Source organism: Equus quagga, chromosome 5 (genome assembly GCF_021613505.1).
Source record: "Equus quagga isolate Etosha38 chromosome 5, UCLA_HA_Equagga_1.0, whole genome shotgun sequence".
Classification (NCBI taxonomy): domain Eukaryota; kingdom Metazoa; phylum Chordata; class Mammalia; order Perissodactyla; family Equidae; genus Equus; species Equus quagga.
Genome location: NC_060271.1, coordinates 131,604,888 through 131,622,474, shown reverse-complemented (window position 1 = coordinate 131,622,474; position 17,587 = coordinate 131,604,888). Strand labels below are relative to the sequence as shown.

Sequence of the window (17,587 nt, the reverse complement as noted above, 5' to 3'; positions counted from 1 at the left end):
AGCTGCAGTCATCCCGCACGGGCACAGGGCACCCTCCAGCCCTATCTCTGCCTGAATACTTGCCTCAGCTGTTTCTAAACTGCAAAGATACAGAACTATGGAATAAGGCAGAAACAGGCTAAGTGCCACACTGGATGTACAAATAGAGCCCAATGGAGCTGAGAAGAGGAGATCAGCACCACGGGAAGCTCAGGGTGTAGAGGACCCAGCTTCCCAGGCTGCCCCCGCCAGGAGCAGGAATCAAATTTCTACTTTCCTTTCAGGGGAAGTAATAAATTATTTTGCCACTATAGTGATTTGTGATATTTCTTGATGTGAGTGGCATCTCTTTTATGAGCAAATCTTATTTTATGTTGTTTTAAAAAAATTAAATTCCTTACCACTGCAATGAAACATAATTTTACGATTTTGGTGACCACCCTAAAGGGAGAGAAAACCAGGTGAGGTTTCCCATAGTCCCGGAGCCAGTGACTGTTGTCATAGAGTGAAATCAGACTTCTTGGGGATGAGAATGGATGGCTGCAGACACTTCTGGCAAAGACAGTCTTTAAGTTGTTTTATGTGTCTCCGTGGTCAGTCTAAGCTCACAGCCACGCAAACAGCCCGGACATGCTGGAATTGTGACTGAGCATCAAATTTGGACCAGCAAAACATCGTGGAAAGAAAACACAGCTGTGGGACACATTTACTAAGCACCTTTCTACCCAGTGAACATTTTACATGTTTTCTCGTTTAATATATCTAGATAAATCTATTCATCTACAACTAGCAATTAAAGGTTTGGTCACCGTCGATTAAAACAAAATCTTCAATTTTTAAAATTAAATCAGTGAACGTACCATGAGAGTCTTTTCCCACAAGAATATAGAACATTGGCCCAAATATTTCATTAATCTACAAAGATATCTCATACATTAAGAACATAGTTTTGTTGGGTTTGGGGTGTTTTTTTCTTTTTTAATCCTTCAAAAGAATGGAGGTTTCTGTAGGCAGCTTGAAATTCCACGTTAGACTTAAAAGGAAAAGGAGTGTCTCCTACCTGCCAGCTTTGCCTCCTCTTGCATCAGGTCCATCAGCATTATTATGGGATGTAATGATGGTTAACAGAGCGATGAGCCACCAAGTATCTTATCACACCGAAGGACAGCATTTCTCCCAGGGCGCCCAGGCCTGTCATTGCCACACGGAAGGGAAGCCTCCCACAGCCCAAAGGAAGGAGGAGAGCCCAGGGCCGGGGCGGCAGGCGGCCGTGTTTACCTGTAGAAAGTCTATGGTTCTGTGTTCTCTCTTTATAGGGTTTTTTTTTCCCCTCTATTGGCACAAAGCCACCTAGAAAAAAAGCAGTTTAATTCAACGTTATAATTACACAGAAAGCCCTATGGCTTCGAAGGAGAGAGGGAGCATTATTTCCGAGTCTTAAGGAAAATCTTGAACAGAATTTCCAAAGTGTGGCTGCTGTAAAAAGTTCTGTGAATTGTTATATATTGCAGAGTTAAAAGTGTGTATTTTTATCTTGAGTATGTTGCCAGCAACGTTTTAAAATTGAAAATGCCTCTGCGTTCTTGAAAGCTGAGTAAATTCACACAGTCTTAAGTCTCTCACAGAACGTTTTCAAGCAGCTCTTAGAGTATGTTCCCTCGTTCTGTGCCCTTGTGAAGTATTTAAGCATAAAGCGATTGTAGGGCCAGACTTGCCTGGTAATGCGCTTTGACTTGAGAAGAGCTTACAAAAGAGCTCTTTTATTGACTTTATAAATTAAGACCCTGGTATTTCAGCTCACTTGGCCTTTTGCCCTCTGCAACAATTATTTCCTTCTGGAACAATTAGTACATGTTTTATGGGTATTTGCATTGAACTGGCTGACTCACAGATATTCCCAAAGGAATTTTTAAGTTAGAATACCACTTAAAAGTAATTACCTTTTGTCACCATTGTTGTCCACATTAATTCAGATTAAGTGATTAAGTTAAACATTACCTAAAATGAAAAGGTGGTCTCTGAATTTAAAAACTCCCAAGGTCAAAAGTAGGAAAAATGTGTTCTTTATCACGTTAGAGAATAAGAAAATATTACAAAATGTGTTACTTATCTGCACCTTTCTCTTAGAAATTCAACCAGACTAAGAGTCTCCCTGGGAAGGTCTCCTCTGCTTGGGGTCCCTTGCCCCCTAGGCAGTCACCCTGCTGAGGCCCTCGGGCAGGGCCTTTTCCCCCACTCCCGCTGGCCAACCTGTCAAAGGCACTTCCCACATGTCAACCCCTCTCCACTCCTCACTATCTCTCCAGTTTCTTTCTCAAAGCGCAGCCCGGGGATCTGATCAGGCAGCTGATGAAGGCAAGGCTCGTTAAACCGTTCCTGGGGCTCCCCTGCCTGCCCCCTCCTCACCACAGCCTGAGGACCAGAGTGGGTGGGGAGGCCCGAGAGTTGGCATTTTATCACCCAGCACCCCCCCCCCCACCCCCCCATGCACAGAGGCACAGAGGGTAAGGACTGCCCACACTCCCCCATCCACTTTCCAGTCCTGGTCCTGGGCTCCCTCTGTTACTCAACTTACTTCATCCTCCCTCCGTCCTTTCTCAGCGTCAGGGGGAGCTCCATTCTTTCAATTCCTCAGCACTTCCAGCACTTCTTATTTTGGCATTTAATCTAACCTACTTATGCATGTGTCCTGTTTTCCTAACTCAGCAGTAAGCCTTTGAGAATGGGGGCCATTTCTTATGGTTCCGTATAGAACCCTACATCCAAAAGATGTTCGGTAAATCTCTTTGATGAAAGTAATGATGATGAAAAATTACAAAAAGCTTCCTGCTTTCTCATCAGTGACTGCAGTGCAATGATCTCTATTCAATGAATGAACTCAGTTGTCTGCCTTCCAAATGTTGATTTTGAATCAAACTGAAATATTTTTAAGACAGAAGAGGGAAAAATGGGCATAACTTTTGCCCATGGTATTTATCAAATATCTATATAGTGCTTAGAATGTGCCAGGCCCTGTTCTAAGCACTTGACATATATCACCTCTTTTAACCCCCTTAATGATCCTATGATGTGGTACTGTATTATTTTACAAATAAGGACACTGAGATGTTCTGACTCCAGACAGCCTAGCTCCAGAATCTGTGGGCTTCACCACCTTACAGCACTGCCTCTTAAAGACCTCAGCCCCTGGTGATGTCAGTTTGGAATCTAAGGAACCAGAATGCTACTCCAAAGAAGAAAACACAAGCATTTGTGACTGAAGTATGTCCTCACCAACTCCCCAACTCGGAATCTCCACCCTAAACCTGTTCGTCCTCTATGCTCCTCGTCTCTCAATTACAGCACCATTCGCCTAATCACCCAAGCTGTAAATCGCCAGCCCCTCCCATCGTCACCCCCAACTTCTCATCCATCACTCAGCCCTGGCAGTTCTACCACCAAGTGCCTCTCTGGCCAGTCTCCAATCCTCCGTCGAGGATGCACTGCCCAGCTCAGGCCCTCATCATTTCCCTCCTAGTGGGTTGCAAAACATCTCTGCTTTCCAAGCGTGCATCAGTCCTCTGCCAGCTATTTTCCAAAAATAGATCTAATAACACTGAGGCTCAAAAACCTTCGATGGCTCTTTGCTGCCTACAGCTCGACGGCTTGGCTTGGGCGGCCCATCGTGTGGATGTTCTCAGTGGATAGCGGAGACAGTTGCACCATTGACCTTGTCCGAGGTCTCATGCCTGCCAAAGGCTCTCACGCAACTTTTCCCGTCTCATGCCCTGCCCCTGCTCCCTCAATCTCAGGCAAAGGGCTCCTGAACAAGCCATGACACCTCACACTTCAGGGCCTTTGCTCCTGCTGTATTCTCTGTCAGAAGGGTCCTCCTTCATCTCAGGAGAACCCTTATTCTTCCTTTATGACCCTGCTCAAATGCCATCCCCTCCGCTCTCCCCACTCAGCTCCCAGGCAGAAGGCATCTTTCCCAAAGCATACAGCACACACCTCCATGAAGGCATTTACAACATGTGTGCTAATGTGCCCGGGTCTGCAGATTGAGGAACTTGAGTGCCTGATCATGAGTTAGTTGTGTATATATACACCGGAGGGCTGGGAAGGAGATTTTGAGATTAAGAAACTTGAGACCTCGTGTGAAAAACAGAGTTGACAAAGATAATATAGGCAACGTGCCAAAGAAGAAGTGTGTTAGGAGAGTTCACACATCTAAAATGTAATAATGAGGTTTATACAATTAATTCCACTTACCTCCCAGAGCTCATCAGAAACTGAGGACCTCTCTTCTCTGCATTTTCAGTGAGATGCCTGCACGTTTGCTTTGCCTTACTAAGGACCGCATACATCCGAAGAAGCACTTCTTGTCTCGGCCTCGCCCTCCATCCACGTGTGAAAAGCCCTCCGACGCTCTGTCTCCGAGTTCGTGTCCCCATCTGCTGATCCCCACAGTGGCCCAGCAGAGTCACTTGCAGTCTTGTGATGCATTGAGGAGCTTTTACTGAAAGGATTGAAGGACACCTAAGTAAATATGCTCAACTACCTCCCAGTTCCAAAGGAATCTGGCCATTTGTGCCCATGATAACTTCCGACCAAACGCACCAGTCCCTCTGCCCTCATGAAAAGCAATCCTGAAACGCTGAGCCTTGCTTCCGCTTCTTTTCTCTCTCTTGATGCTTGTTGCAAAATTCTCCTGATTTTTCCCTTCCCCTTTTTTCAACCCCTAGTTCTTCCTTTTTCTAATCATCACCAACAGGAGTAATTCAAAATTCCAAATATTGGAATCAGTAGTCTCATGGCTTAGAAAAGACATACCAAAGTGAATCAAAATACTCTAATTTCAAGTAAAGGACACTGAGCTGGGGAGAGATTACTATAAAAACTGAGTTAATGAAATGTCATCTTTGGGCAGGTGACAATCCCTCTTTGCTGGTTTCTTATGTATAAGGTGAGGGTAATATCTCTCGTATTAAAATGTAGTGAGATGCTATGACAATTTTAAATGGACATTATGTTATAATGAAGATGTTTTACAACGAGTAACCTTTTCTTCAAAGAGTAAAATACGCAAATATGCCCCAGCCAGCAGAGCCCTGGCCTCCCAGCTCCCCTGTCTGGGGTGTTTTCTTGAAACGGCAGTGAGCATGATGGCTCCACCCCACTCAGTGTTAGTCACAGGCAAGAGAGGTTTACTGGAGGTTAAGACCAGTGTTTCTGAGCCGAGGGCTTTCTGGCAGCTGTGTTGCAACTGTTGAGCCTCCACTGTAATGATCAATCTACAGTGAAGCCATAAGAAAAGAACGTGAGACATCTGGGTGCTAGCTGCCAGCAAGAAGGTGACACCCAACTCGACATAACTTCTTCTGCTTCCATTCAGAAACAGGGAGAGAGTCTGGATCAAGTCCCAGGTATCTGACAAGACTCACCTGAGACTACAGTCACCCTGGCATAACAGGCAGGCACGGTGGGGAGGGGGCAAAGCCCTCATGAGCAAGCACATTCATGGCAACGCCACTAGGACGTTTGAAAATAGAGCACGTGGATACCCAAAAATGGAGAGTCCTGAGAGTCAAGTTTGAGAATCAATTTAGAGAACAATCAAATGCCATTTCCCAAGGCAGACGTTGTCACTAGGAAGCCCCAGCTGTGGCTCTGCCACATTTAAAGTGTCTCGGCTGCTTTATAATGGGGCCACAGGCTAAACTCAGACTATCTGGCAGAAATATTCACATATTGGCATTAGCACCACCTAGAAGGGAAAATGTGGGATTCGGAAACAAGAGTCTGTGTTCGTGTCCCAAACTTACTGGCTATGAGGCTTTGAATACATCTGTCAATCTCTCTGGACCTCGTCTCTCCATGTGTAAGATGGGCATAACCCTGTCTACCTCAAAGAGTTGTTTTAAGACTCTACTTAGCACAGGTGTATATATATCACTTTGAACACCAAATACCACCTAAAGGTTAATGTCGTTGCCATCCTGAATAACCACAGTCGTCAGTGCTCTGTAATATGCTTACCCTTATGCTAGATGATGGTGGATTCTTTAAATATGAGATATAGTTTCTGTCCCTTAAGCAACTTATAATACAGTGAAGAAAAATGGGGAGGTGGAACATTTAATATTTGTTGAGTTCCAACAGGTCTAGCATTTTTTGAGACAATTTTCACGAGACAAACCAACAAATGGAACCCTTGGTAATAGGAACGATTATCCCATATTCCCCAGTTGAGGAAACTGAGGCTCAGAGGGGAAATAACTTTCCTAGGTTGCAGAGTTGGGAGGCGAGGGTGGAGAGTCCACACTCTCCCTGCCACACCCCATTTCTCCAGAGCGGAAGGCTTTCATCTCACAATGGACACTGGCGGACGGCATGATGGCTCTGGCAAACTGGGTGGGGCAGCGCCTTGGGTGTCAGGCAGGGAGGCTCTGCCATCATCTTGCCGCTTCTGTAGATATCCCTCCAACACTATTTCCTCAGGGTGAGGTCCCTGCATGTGATGAGTGCTGCAAATGGCTGGTCAGGTTATGGTTAGGTCACATGGCCAACAAACGAGCCCTTGGAGGAAGTGGACAGGGTCCCGGCCCTCCTAACCTCTAAAGAAGATGGAAACCATATCAGATGTCTTTGCGCCAGGCATTGTGGGAGATTCTTTAAGAATATTATCTTGTTTAACTCCACGAAACTTAATACTGTTTTCCTCATTTTATAGATGAGGAAACCGAGTGGCAGTGAAGTAGATTGCTTAAGGTAAAAATACCGTATGAGGCAGATCTGAGATTTGAATCCAGATCTGATCAACTTACAGTCATTCTCTCAACTCATGCAGAACTGAATTAATGAAGAAGCAGAGCAGCCGCGACGAGCGGTTTAAGGAAGGGACAGCTGAGGCACCGGGGGAGTAAATCGAACGGACTAGAAGCCACACAGCTCCAAAGATTTGCACCGTAGGAAAGGACCCCCCGTGTTATTACTGACTTAATAATTTCTTAAATTAGCTCACTTAAAAAATATAATTTATTTAAACAAGAAGCTAGTGAATATGAAAATAGAACAAGCTCCATGCTCTAGCATTGTACCTGGGGTTAGGGGGCAGAAATTGGAAACGGCAAAAGTGGACAGAAAGAAGTGTCCACGGTGGCTCATTTAGGTCCCAAAGGGCCTGGAGCACAGGCAGCAGGACGACGGCAGGAGCAGATGAAGGACAGCTGGAGCTGAAGAAAGGCTTCAGACGCCTCCATGTTGCTAAATCCTCATCTTACTAGACCTCCTGGCAGCACGTGACCCGGCTGACCACGCCCTTCTCCTTGTCTCACTTCCTTCACTTGGCTTTCCCGCCTCCATTTTCCTCCAACTCAGTGATCTCCTCTTTCCCATCTCCTCTGCTGCATCCTCTTCTTCCCAGCCTCTCGGTGTTGGAGGCTCCATGATCCAGTGTTGGTTCTGTTCTTTCTTCCCCCGCCGCTGTGCAGATTCACCCCATCTCCAGGCCTTCAATACCATCTCTGTGCTGATGACCCCCAGATGTCCGTTCAGCCCAGATTTCTCCCTTGGATTCCAGACTCATATCCAACCATCTACCGAAACATCTACTTGGATCTCTACTAAAACTCTTGACCTTATGTCCAAAATGGAACTCCTGACCTCCCCAGACCATCTACGTCAGCAGTGTTCCCCATCTCAACGATGGCAAATCATTTTCAACTGAAAACCTTGTAGCTGTCCTTGCCTCTCTTTTTCTCACACTCTATAAGCAATTTTTAGTAAATCCTCTTGGTTCTACCCTCAGAATAGATCCAGAATTTGACCACTTCTCACCACTCCACTCTGCCACCCCAGGCCAAGCTGCCATTATCTTTGACCTGGTCTCCCTGCCTCCACATTTGACCCCTACCCCCCAGCAGCCATATTATTGTATGCTATGAATGAGATCACTGTCAGGGCCTTCGCCAAACCCCCCAATGCTTCTCCATCTCACCCCGTAAAACCCAAAGTCCATGCAAAGGCCTGTGTCTCCCCTGGCCTCCTGCTTTGTCCTCCTCCAGCCACACTGGCGTCCTGCTGTTCACTGTCCCCACCTTCTGCAAAGCTGCGCCTCTGCCTGAACCATTCCTCCCCAATTCCTTGAAGGCCGCCCCTCCTCAAGTCTTCAAACCCAGACTCCACCCCGTGCTTCTCAGCTTCCTGCTCTGCTTTATTTTCCCCCCACAGAACTTACCTCTTTCTAATATACTATATAATTTACTTACGTTGTGTATTGTCTGTCACTCCAACTAGGATGCTGGAAGAAGGCAGGGAATTTTGTCTGTTCTGTTCACTGCTGTATCCTCAGCATCTAGAACAGAGGCTGGCATATAGTAGATCTCTCAATAAATATTTGTAGAATGAATGAGCAGACCCTGGAGGAGAAGGAAGCTTCAGCTCAGGAAGGACAATTTGGGCCAGGGGTAGGGGTGGAAATGAACAGAAGCTGGGTGGTTAAGAGGAGCGAGAGCAATACGGCTGCTGGAAGGAGCGGCAGCGGGGAGGCGCGATCGAGCCTGAGGAAGGAGCCCTGGGGGAGGGGAGTACGGGGAAGGGGTGCGTTGAAGCCCAGATGGGGGTTCTGAGAGGGCTAAGGGGTAGGCAGAGATTAGAAGTGGGAGACTGGTGGGGGTCAGCAGTGAGGTGGGGCCCAGAACGCGGGGGAGGGGGGGAGGAGGCAGGCACTTGGGACAAGGTGGCTCAGGTGACCCATGCGACCACTCTGCAGGTACCACCCTGGCTGTACGAGGGGAGATGAGGTTAGGAGACTGTAGCAGTTGTCCAGTGACTGTCACATAGTGGACAGTACGAGATGGATGAGCAGGAGGGTCTAAAGCCGGACAGCTGTCGTGGGCAAAGCGAGGCGGTAGACATCTGAGCTTTCTCGGGTAAAAGCCAGAGGCCTCCTAAGTAAGTGGACGCGGACTGAGCGGTGAGAGGGCGCACAACGAGGGCGCAGCACTTCGCAGACCCCAGGCGGGAGGGTGCCTGAGGCAGCCGAGCCGCAGACGGCGGGGCGCCCGTGAGGGGTGCGGCCACCGGTTGGGGAGACTCCATCCCTGGAGCAGCGCTGGGCTCGGGTGGGTGGGCGGCAAGGCAAGATCGTCCAGCGCCGAGGGGCGGCGCCAGGGCCCGGCCCGGCCCGCAAGTGGGCGGCCGAGGGCTGCGACCTCGCAGCAGCGCCTGGACTCAGACCCCGGCGGCCTTCGGGTGGGCGCGCGGAGGCCCGCGGAGGGGCGGCAGGTGCGCGCCGGCAGCCGCGCGGCCACGCCAGTCTGGGCAGGGCGCCGTGCGCGCCACTCGGACGCGGCCACGCGGAGCGCGGCCACGCGGAGCGGCGGACCCCCGCCCGCGCCGCTCGGCCCCGTCGGCCCCGCCCCGGCACCCGTGCGCCAGCCAATCAGGGGGCGCCGCCGGCCTCCTGGCCCCGAGGCCCCTCCCCGGACCGGCGGGCCGCCAGCCAATGGGCGGCCGAGGCCGGGTGCCCAGTGCGCGCAGCCCGCGCCGAGCCGGCTCAGAGCGAGAAAAGCGAACCCAACCCGTCGGGGCCGCCGCTCCGGACCCGCCGCCGCCGCCTCCTCCCCCCGGATCGGGTGTACTGTCCCAACCCGAAAGTCCAGTTCTGCGGCCCGGCAGCGGCGAGCGAGCGCGATGACACAGGAGTACGACAAGTGAGTGCGGCGCCGGCGCGAGAGTCCGGCCGTGCGGCCCGGGCCGCCGCTGCCCGCCGGGCCGGCCGCACCTGCTGCGAGGCCGGGCGAGGCGAGGGCGGGCGGACCGGCACACGGGAGTGCGAGGCCGGGCAGGTGGAGGGGCGCGGTGCGAGGCCAGGCGGCCGGAGATGGGGGCCCGAGGCCAAGCCAGGCAAGGGCGGCCGGGGGCGCGGGTCCGAGGCCGGGCGTGGGGGGTCCGCGCGCCCCGCCGTCCACTTGCGACTCCGCTGCGGCCTTTGCGGTCCAGCACTCCCCCCCGCCTTTGTTCCACCGAAGCCCCCTGGGGAGGCCCTTATCTTGGGAACTGGACTCCGGAGAGGAGTCCTCCCCTCTCCTGGCCTGAGCATCCTGGACGGGGGACCATCGCACGGGCGCGCGATCTCGGCGGCCCGGGTGCGCGGAGGCGGTTTCGGGCCGCCCCGCCTCGAGAGCCGCGCTCCGACGCGCGGGCGCCCCGGTGCCCCCCTCCCGGGTCGCTTGTGCTCTGTGGGGCCGATGGAGCTCTTTGGGACGCGCTCTGCGTCTGAAAAGGTAGACTTCTCCAGGTAATCTCTTGTCGCACAACCGTGTCATTCGGCCGGCCTGCTGGGACTTCCGAAAGAAATTTAGGGAAAAGTTGACGTGCTCTCGTGTCCTGGCATTTTCTTTTCTCTGGTTGGCTGTGTGAGTGAGAAAATTGTTGTAGGAGTTATTTTGCCACTTGCATCATTGATGGTAATTACAGATTACTGTAATTAAAATGCTCAGAAAATATGAAGAGGTTGAAACTTGGAAATCAGGGTGATAAACTTAGAAAGTACTGTACCAACTATGCTTTTTGGAGTTTGCGATTAAAGAAATATTTTGGCAATGTAAACTTTAGGGGACACCGGGCGAGGGATATTTCTGTGTTTTCTTTGCACCTTTTCTGTAAATATAAAATTGTTCCAAAATAAAAAAAATTATTAAAAAAATAAGTAAATCGCACTAAACCAATCAGTATATTTCAGATCAGTAAATCCAGGGCGAATGCCCCTCCCCCCCAGTTTTATGATTATCTGCTAAGGATCATTTTGTTTAAGTGCTCTTTTTCTGGATGAGAATGTTAGATATTATGTCTGGCATATCTTAAGTGGAATTATCTTGTGGTGTAGAATATGCAGTTATCGCTTGAAATGTATTTCAAAAGTCGCCGAGAGATCCTTGATGAAGGGTTAAGACTCAGCGCAGCCAGTGATGAACCTTTGGGGACTAACAACAGCTTGACTGTCATATGAGGAAGTAGACTCCAGAAAGGCAGCTGGTTTCGTGTTTATTTCTTGACTTAGAGTTTAGATAAGGCAAATTTCCAAAGCTACAATTTTGGCCTTAGGCGCCCTTTGGAAATGTAAGACACCTTCAGAAAGCATTTGCAAAAAATATTTTATTTACTTTCTGTTGCGTATACAAATTTAGGATGGGGGTGGGAGCAGAAGGGAAGCTGAAAAACTAGCATTACGGGAATTGAATGAGCCAAGTGCTGTCATAATCTTCTGGAAGCAGCTATTACACTATTAATAATAGCTTGGCAGTACACCATTAATCACGCCAAGGTACCACTGGTTCTCTGGCTGTTATTCTCTGCTCTTGATGGTGCAGAGAATGCCCCTTGCTATGTTTCCTTATTTTTTTTAAATTTGAGATTTGTATAAACAGTCTTCATTTTTAAACAAACTGTCTGCTTTGAACAACCTATTGAGTTTGTTTTGTGTTAAAAGAGTGCACCACCTTAAGGCTTCTTTTCCTACCAAGTGTAAGCTCCTAGGACATTATGCCTAGAACATGAGTGAAAAATATTGGCTTTGAAATAAGACAGTTTTGAGTAAAGATAAGGTAAGTTGTTGGGCTCCCCCTGCCCCCAAACCCACCCTTTTTCAAAGATGTTCTCCTTTTTCTAAATCTGTATCTGTTTTTAAAAGGCCTGGGTAACTGCCAAACCCTAACCTTTGTTGATTACTTGAAAAGATAATCAGTCTTTCTGCATTCACTTTTAGAGTAGGTAGGTCACCTTTAGGCCATTTACATATTTCATTGGTGTGTTGCAATGAGAACTGATCGTTAAATGTACTTGTTAGTAGTAATTCAGAGTAGTTCTGAACATTTAAATTTTTTCTCCTTAAAAAAAACCTACATCATTTTGCTGGAGTTGGAGTTTCTCTTTATTGACTTATTAAATAATCCCAACTGAACGGTTGTTGAGACTGTTTACATTTCAAGTTTTTGGAATCAGTAGTGTTTGCTTTAATCTTTTAAATTGAATGTTCTATGAGACTTTACTAAGATCTCCGTTGAGTTTTTGGATTTTTCCCACCAGACTACAGTGTTAAAATGAAACAGTTGTTGCCTAGTGTGGAAAATTAGTAAAGATTTTTAAAAACAGATTTCCCCACCTATTTTCTTAAAAATCTTTTTGTTCAGTGGCTTCATTTATTGTTGTAGATTCTAAGTCTTTATCTCTAAGATAAACGGTTAACTCCCATGCCAGAAAATTATGCCTCCTTATTGACTTACAATCCCCTTTGGCCACATTCCATGCTCAGTCGGCTGGTAATCAGTAGAATATTCTTTCTCGTATACCCCCAAGGATCAAACGAAGTATCCGTTTTTCTGTCCACCTTCTCCTCCTCTCCCCCTTGTTTGTAGGTAGGAAGGTTTTTAAGGCATGGCCTCAGCAGGAGAAAGAGGGGAATAACGTGTAGCAGCATGATGATCGAACCGTATATGCTCTCTAAGAGGCACAGTGCGGATTGCACACAGTCATGCGTCACTTAACGACCGGGATACGTTCTGAGAAATGCATCGTTAGGCGATTTCATCATTATGTGAACATCAGAGAGTGTGCTTACACACACCTAGATGGTATAGCCTACTACACAGCTAGGCTGTAGGGTACTAATCTTATGGGACCGCTGTCGTGTGTGCAAGTCTGACTGAAATGTCTCTGTGTGGCACATGACTGTATGTCTGAAGAGAATGAATGTTCTGTTTTGGCTTACTTTGTCCTTGTGTTTGTTTATGTAAAGTGTTTGAATAGCCTGGCATTTTGTTGGAGTGGTGCTTTTTTTCTTTCTTTTTGCCAAATAGTGTACCCTGGGTTCCACGTGTAGGTTAACTGCAGCTTCCCCGGCTGCCTAAATACCTTTTATCTTACTGGGTGACCCATTGCGCTGCGTTTAAGAGGGTTGTCTTCTGGGCTTGTCTGAGTTTACTGTACTAGGGTCACTGATGAAACAATGGAATATTTTATTGTAACATCAAAGAATTGGTTGTTTGGTTCTTTAAACATTGGCTTATGATGCCTTGCAGTAGAAAAGTATGATTTTATATATGTGTTTTTAACTTCTCTGAAGCAAAAGGCCAGTGTTGGTTCTTCAGAATGAAGCCCTGTACCCCCAGCGGCGCTCCTATACTAGTGAGGATGAGGCCTGGAAGTCCTTCCTGGAGAACCCTCTCACTGCTGCCACCAAAGCCATGATGAGCATCAACGGGGATGAAGACAGCGCCGCTGCCCTGGGCTTGCTCTATGACTACTACAAGGTAGGCTTCCTGCTCTTTAAAGCCCTTAACAGCAGGCCGAAATGCACTGGATTCAGCAGCATATAAAACAGTAATTTGCTGGTAGAATGTCATGCAAGTTGCTTCTGTAGGGACTGTAAATAGTTTAATGAGTACTTTGACTGACTGTGCTTCAAAGCTGAAAATCTACAATCATAGAATCAAAGGGTTGTTTTTAAAACGTGTGAAGTAGCCAGCTGTTCTGGCTCTATCTGAAAGGTGAAGCTCCATAAAAGCAGACGGTCCATGTGTCTGACCGAGACTGAACGTTTCCCAAAGGTGGTTCTTAGTGCCGTCAGGAGTGGACAGTGTTCGTTTGCCTGGGTTCCAGCTTTTACTCCTGTGCGGTCAGAGTGATTTCCTTTTCTCTAAAGGATAGTACAGAGCCTTTGATTTGATTGTAGGATTCATGAAAAAAAACCCTCGTATTTTCAAGTCTTGGACTTCGTAGTTCTAAGATCAGGATATATTTTGTTGCCTAGTTTCTAGACTTTTGGATTAGTCTTAATTAAGTATAGTCTCTCCTTTGCCTGGGGTTTTACACGGTGTTCACATCTGGAGATGACCAGTGATCTGCGTCATCAGCATTGTCCTGCTAATACTGGCTACCACTTACTGATTACCTGTGTTATGCTAGACATGATACCAGCGTGTGTGTTGTTTCTGATCCCTTTAGAAACCCTGCAAAATATGTGGCGTTATCCCAGTTTTGCAGATGAGAAAAATAAAGTTCTCAGGTCACACGGTAGTGTGTGTGTGGCGGGATCTCAGGCCTGGTCTGGGTGGTCCAGGGTTCCCCTCTTCAGCCGCTGCGCTGTCTCCGGGGGTGCGCTTTGCTCGCTCGACTCACTTTGGCATTCTTTTTCCTGACCAATGGCAGATATATGGGGATGGCTCTATATGACAGTTTTCTTTTGCTGTCTTTTTGTTTTTAAAACTTCCAAACCCATAGAAAACTTAACAAGATTGTTAACTCCTGAATACTTTCACCTGTATTCACCAAGTGCCGGCCTTTTGTTACACTGGCACTGTATTCTTTCCTGAATACAAGAAATGCAGAGGGAAGAAAGCAAAGAAGATAATTTGATTATCAAAATTAGGGTGAGACCTAAACAAGAGATTTAATTATTTTCTGTTATGAGGCCATGTGTCCAGCTTGTTGTGTTGGCGGGACTGAGGTAAGTTTTTTTCTTTGAAGATGAACAGAAACTTGTATAGAAACTAATGATGCTTGAAGGAACCCTTGCCTGGCAAGTGTACCATGAAGGGTTCCTTTGAAGTGGAACTTAGATCTGTTCTTCTTATGGTTTTGGTTTTTTATTGACTCCATCATTGTAGAAACTATAAGTTCCTAAGTACTAATTAAGAAGTTTGAAGTTACATATTTTTAACTGAAACTTTTGAGAATGGGAGAAAACTAACAAATTTAGTGCCAGAAAGATGTACTGATGTCCTGACACTCGCTGCAGTGATTGTGTGTGTGTGTGTGTATGTGTCTCCTAGGAAGTATTTGACGTCCTGGGCGGAGATGGTCCTCGTGTCAGTCCTTTAACGGTGACAGTCTTAGTGGTTCTGCAGCTCAGGCTACTGGTGATAGGTGCGGGCTTATTTTTTTTTTTTAAATGAACTGACTTATTTCAGTCATTTTTACATAATCACTTTTGTAAAGCTTTAAAAGCACATTGTTAATACATGAAACAATAATTTACTTTGTCTTCAAGGGCAAAATAAGAATGTAGGAATAGAATTCCTACGTCCACAATGAAAACCAGTTTCAAACATCTTAGCGATTTGGGAGTTCCTGTTGGGAATGAGTCTCAGCTGGGTTGATGTCTACAGCACAGCCAGTAATGTTTGCCTGCTGTCACCTCCTTTGCAAAGAAGAGCAGAGTCAAAAAAGGGATAGAACAAACAGTTAGATTTGTCCTTTGTGTAATGGACAGTGTGAATCCCAGAGTATCTAAGAAGTTATCATTTGAAGCCAGCATTTGGATCTTGGAAGAGAACGTTTAACATGGCTGATCCTTCTGGTTCTGCCTTTGATCTGAAGGGAAGGGTGTCAGAGAAGAGCAGTGAGACAGTTTAAAGAGCCCGGTTGTGTTTTCAGCAGCTTCGTCTCCCTTATGTTATGTAATCCATGGGTAAAACCAGGCCAGAGGTGTTTCTTTTAAAAGATGAAACCCAAACTCAATGACAAAGTAGATTTGTATGCCCTGGGTTTATTTAGCAGCTAAATAATTGTTGTTTTTTACGTATGACCCTGGTGCCCAGATGGTAAGCTCTTGAGGGCAGACGCTGTCTTATTCACCATGTACCCGCAGACCTGGTGTTTGGTTGGCAGTCAGTAGATCCATGAATGGTTGAACTGACTGAACGGTAAAAGGCTGTATCTCTGCTTCACTAAGAACGAATCCTTGTCCTCTGTGTCAATATCTAAGGTTCCAAGAGAGAGAAGGTCGTCAGCTGCAAAGCCGGATGTTGAGCACCCAGAGCCGGACCACAGCAAAAGGTAATGTTTAATGTACAGCACAAAGCAGCACCCTTGAAAGATGCCACATTTCTGTGAAATAAAACCAGAGTTTGTTTCAATGCACAAGCATTAGTGGGAGAGATAGGTAAGTTGGACTCTTAATGTCGCAATTCAGATTTCTTTACTGGTTTGCCTCTTAATATTATGATTCTGTTGCTCTAAGTTACCAGTTTCTTTAGACACAGTTGCGTTTTCTAGAAAACAAAAGCATTAACTTTCTCCTCCTCCAAAGGGATGTTTTAGTCATAATGTAAGTGAAGCACTTGCTCATTTGTCTTTGAGGTTCTCTTAGGAAGAATGTGGCTTAAGGCAATGGTGGGGGTCCAGTGAAAAAATTAAGTACCAATGATCTTGAATAGCCGCTTCAGTAAAACTTAATAAAGTATTTTCACCTGTATTCCAAACTCCTGTGAAGTTATTTTTGAAATATTTTAGGTTAAAACTTTTAGAAAATTAAGTTAAGGCTTGACTTTATAGCCATGAAAAAAAATTTTAAATATACCTTTTAAATTGCCTTGTGTTCTATTAGTAATAAAACATTTTTAAAGAAAGATCACTCAGAATCTTGCTATCCTGACGATTTTTTAGTTTTCCATTGGGTGTGCATGAATGTTTTATGTGGTTGTGGTTGTTTTCATGGATAGGATTCGGTGGTGTGTTTTCTTCTACTTAGTATGTTTCATAAGTATTTTCCATGTTGCTGTTTTAGTCTTTATAATTACCCTTTGGAGAAGAGTTTGTGGCTTTTATTTTTTACTTCTTAATATGGGTCTTTTTACACATAACAAAAGTAGAGCAATAATGTGAGCCCACAGGTATCGTTACCAGCTTCAACAGTTACCAGCGTAATTCCTCCCGTTTGATCTACTCTTCCCTCCTCTCTGACTTTTAAATTAATTAATTTTTTATTTTATTTATTGTTGCTGGAGAATTTTAAAACAAAACCTAGCTATGCTTAACATTAAGGCTGTATCTAATTTTTTCTATTACAAAGCCTTAATGAACAACTTTCTAGATAGCTTTTTCCTTTTTCTCTTTCTTTAGGATAAATTCCTGGGAGTGAATTTATGGGTCAAGGTTTGAACATTTTATTGATCTTGAAATGTACAAAATTGCCAAATTGCTTTTTTCTTTAAAGGTTACCTGCCTATATGATTTGAGGGGCTTTGAAAATTCATTAATTTTACCCTAGACTAGAAATCATCTTATATTGCCCAAGATATTTATTAAACCAAAAGTAATTTTATGCAAATATATCTCCTGGTATATTGTAGTCATAGGTTTTCTTTTAGTGAAAAAGAAAGACAGATAAGCCTAAGTACTAGGGAAAGTGGGGCCAAGAGTTAATAGCCCATCCTTCTTGAACCCTCGTGTACCAGGCATTGTTAAACACATTTCAGTGTAGCAGCTCATTTCGTCCTCATCACAGCCTCGTGAGGATAGGACCATTGTTCTCCCTGTTTCATAGGAGAGCATGTAGTTACCAGGAGACGAAGTAAGCTGTGGAAGGTTGCACAGACTTTGAGCCAAGGCAGGCTGGCTCTGGAATCTGTGTTTCAACCGCCATCCTGCACTGCACCAGCTAATCCTGCTGTAGCTTCAGGATCCTAGTAAGATACGGTAACTTTATGAGGATTATTGAAAATAAAGCATCGTAGAGGAGAGTTCTGAGTTCTCCATATTTCAAATGAAATTGTACTTAATACTTTGGGATTTTACTTGACCTAGAACTATGAAATCTTTTCTTCTTTCTCTAGTAATTGTTGTC

At 46.0% G+C, this 17,587-nt stretch overlaps 1 protein-coding gene and 1 long non-coding RNA gene across 6 annotated transcripts in view; one reads left to right on the top strand and one right to left on the bottom strand.

Moving 5' to 3' along the window:
* On the bottom strand, positions 1-8,583 carry LOC124240004 (uncharacterized). The gene is made up of 3 exons (XR_006888750.1): positions 8,229-8,583; positions 4,231-4,477; positions 1-1,329 (listed from the first exon to the last, which is right to left on the bottom strand). It is a non-coding gene; the product is annotated as an uncharacterized LOC124240004 (long non-coding RNA).
* Positions 8,584-9,528: 945 nt separating this feature from the next.
* GRHL1 (grainyhead like transcription factor 1) overlaps positions 9,529-17,587 on the top strand; it is a 50,139-nt gene continuing 42,080 nt past the window's right edge. For 2 of the 5 annotated variants that reach the window (XM_046660200.1, XM_046660198.1), the window contains exons 1-3: positions 9,529-9,674; positions 13,085-13,271; positions 15,728-15,798. In XM_046660200.1, the coding sequence (XP_046516156.1) occupies positions 9,655-9,674; positions 13,085-13,271; positions 15,728-15,798 (278 nt within the window). In that variant the 5' untranslated portion in view covers positions 9,529-9,654. Of the gene's footprint in view, positions 9,675-9,829; positions 9,868-10,128; positions 10,262-13,084; positions 13,272-15,727; positions 15,799-17,587 lie in introns of those variants that run through there. The other 3 variants (XM_046660199.1, XM_046660196.1, XM_046660197.1) reach the window with 2 other exon arrangements.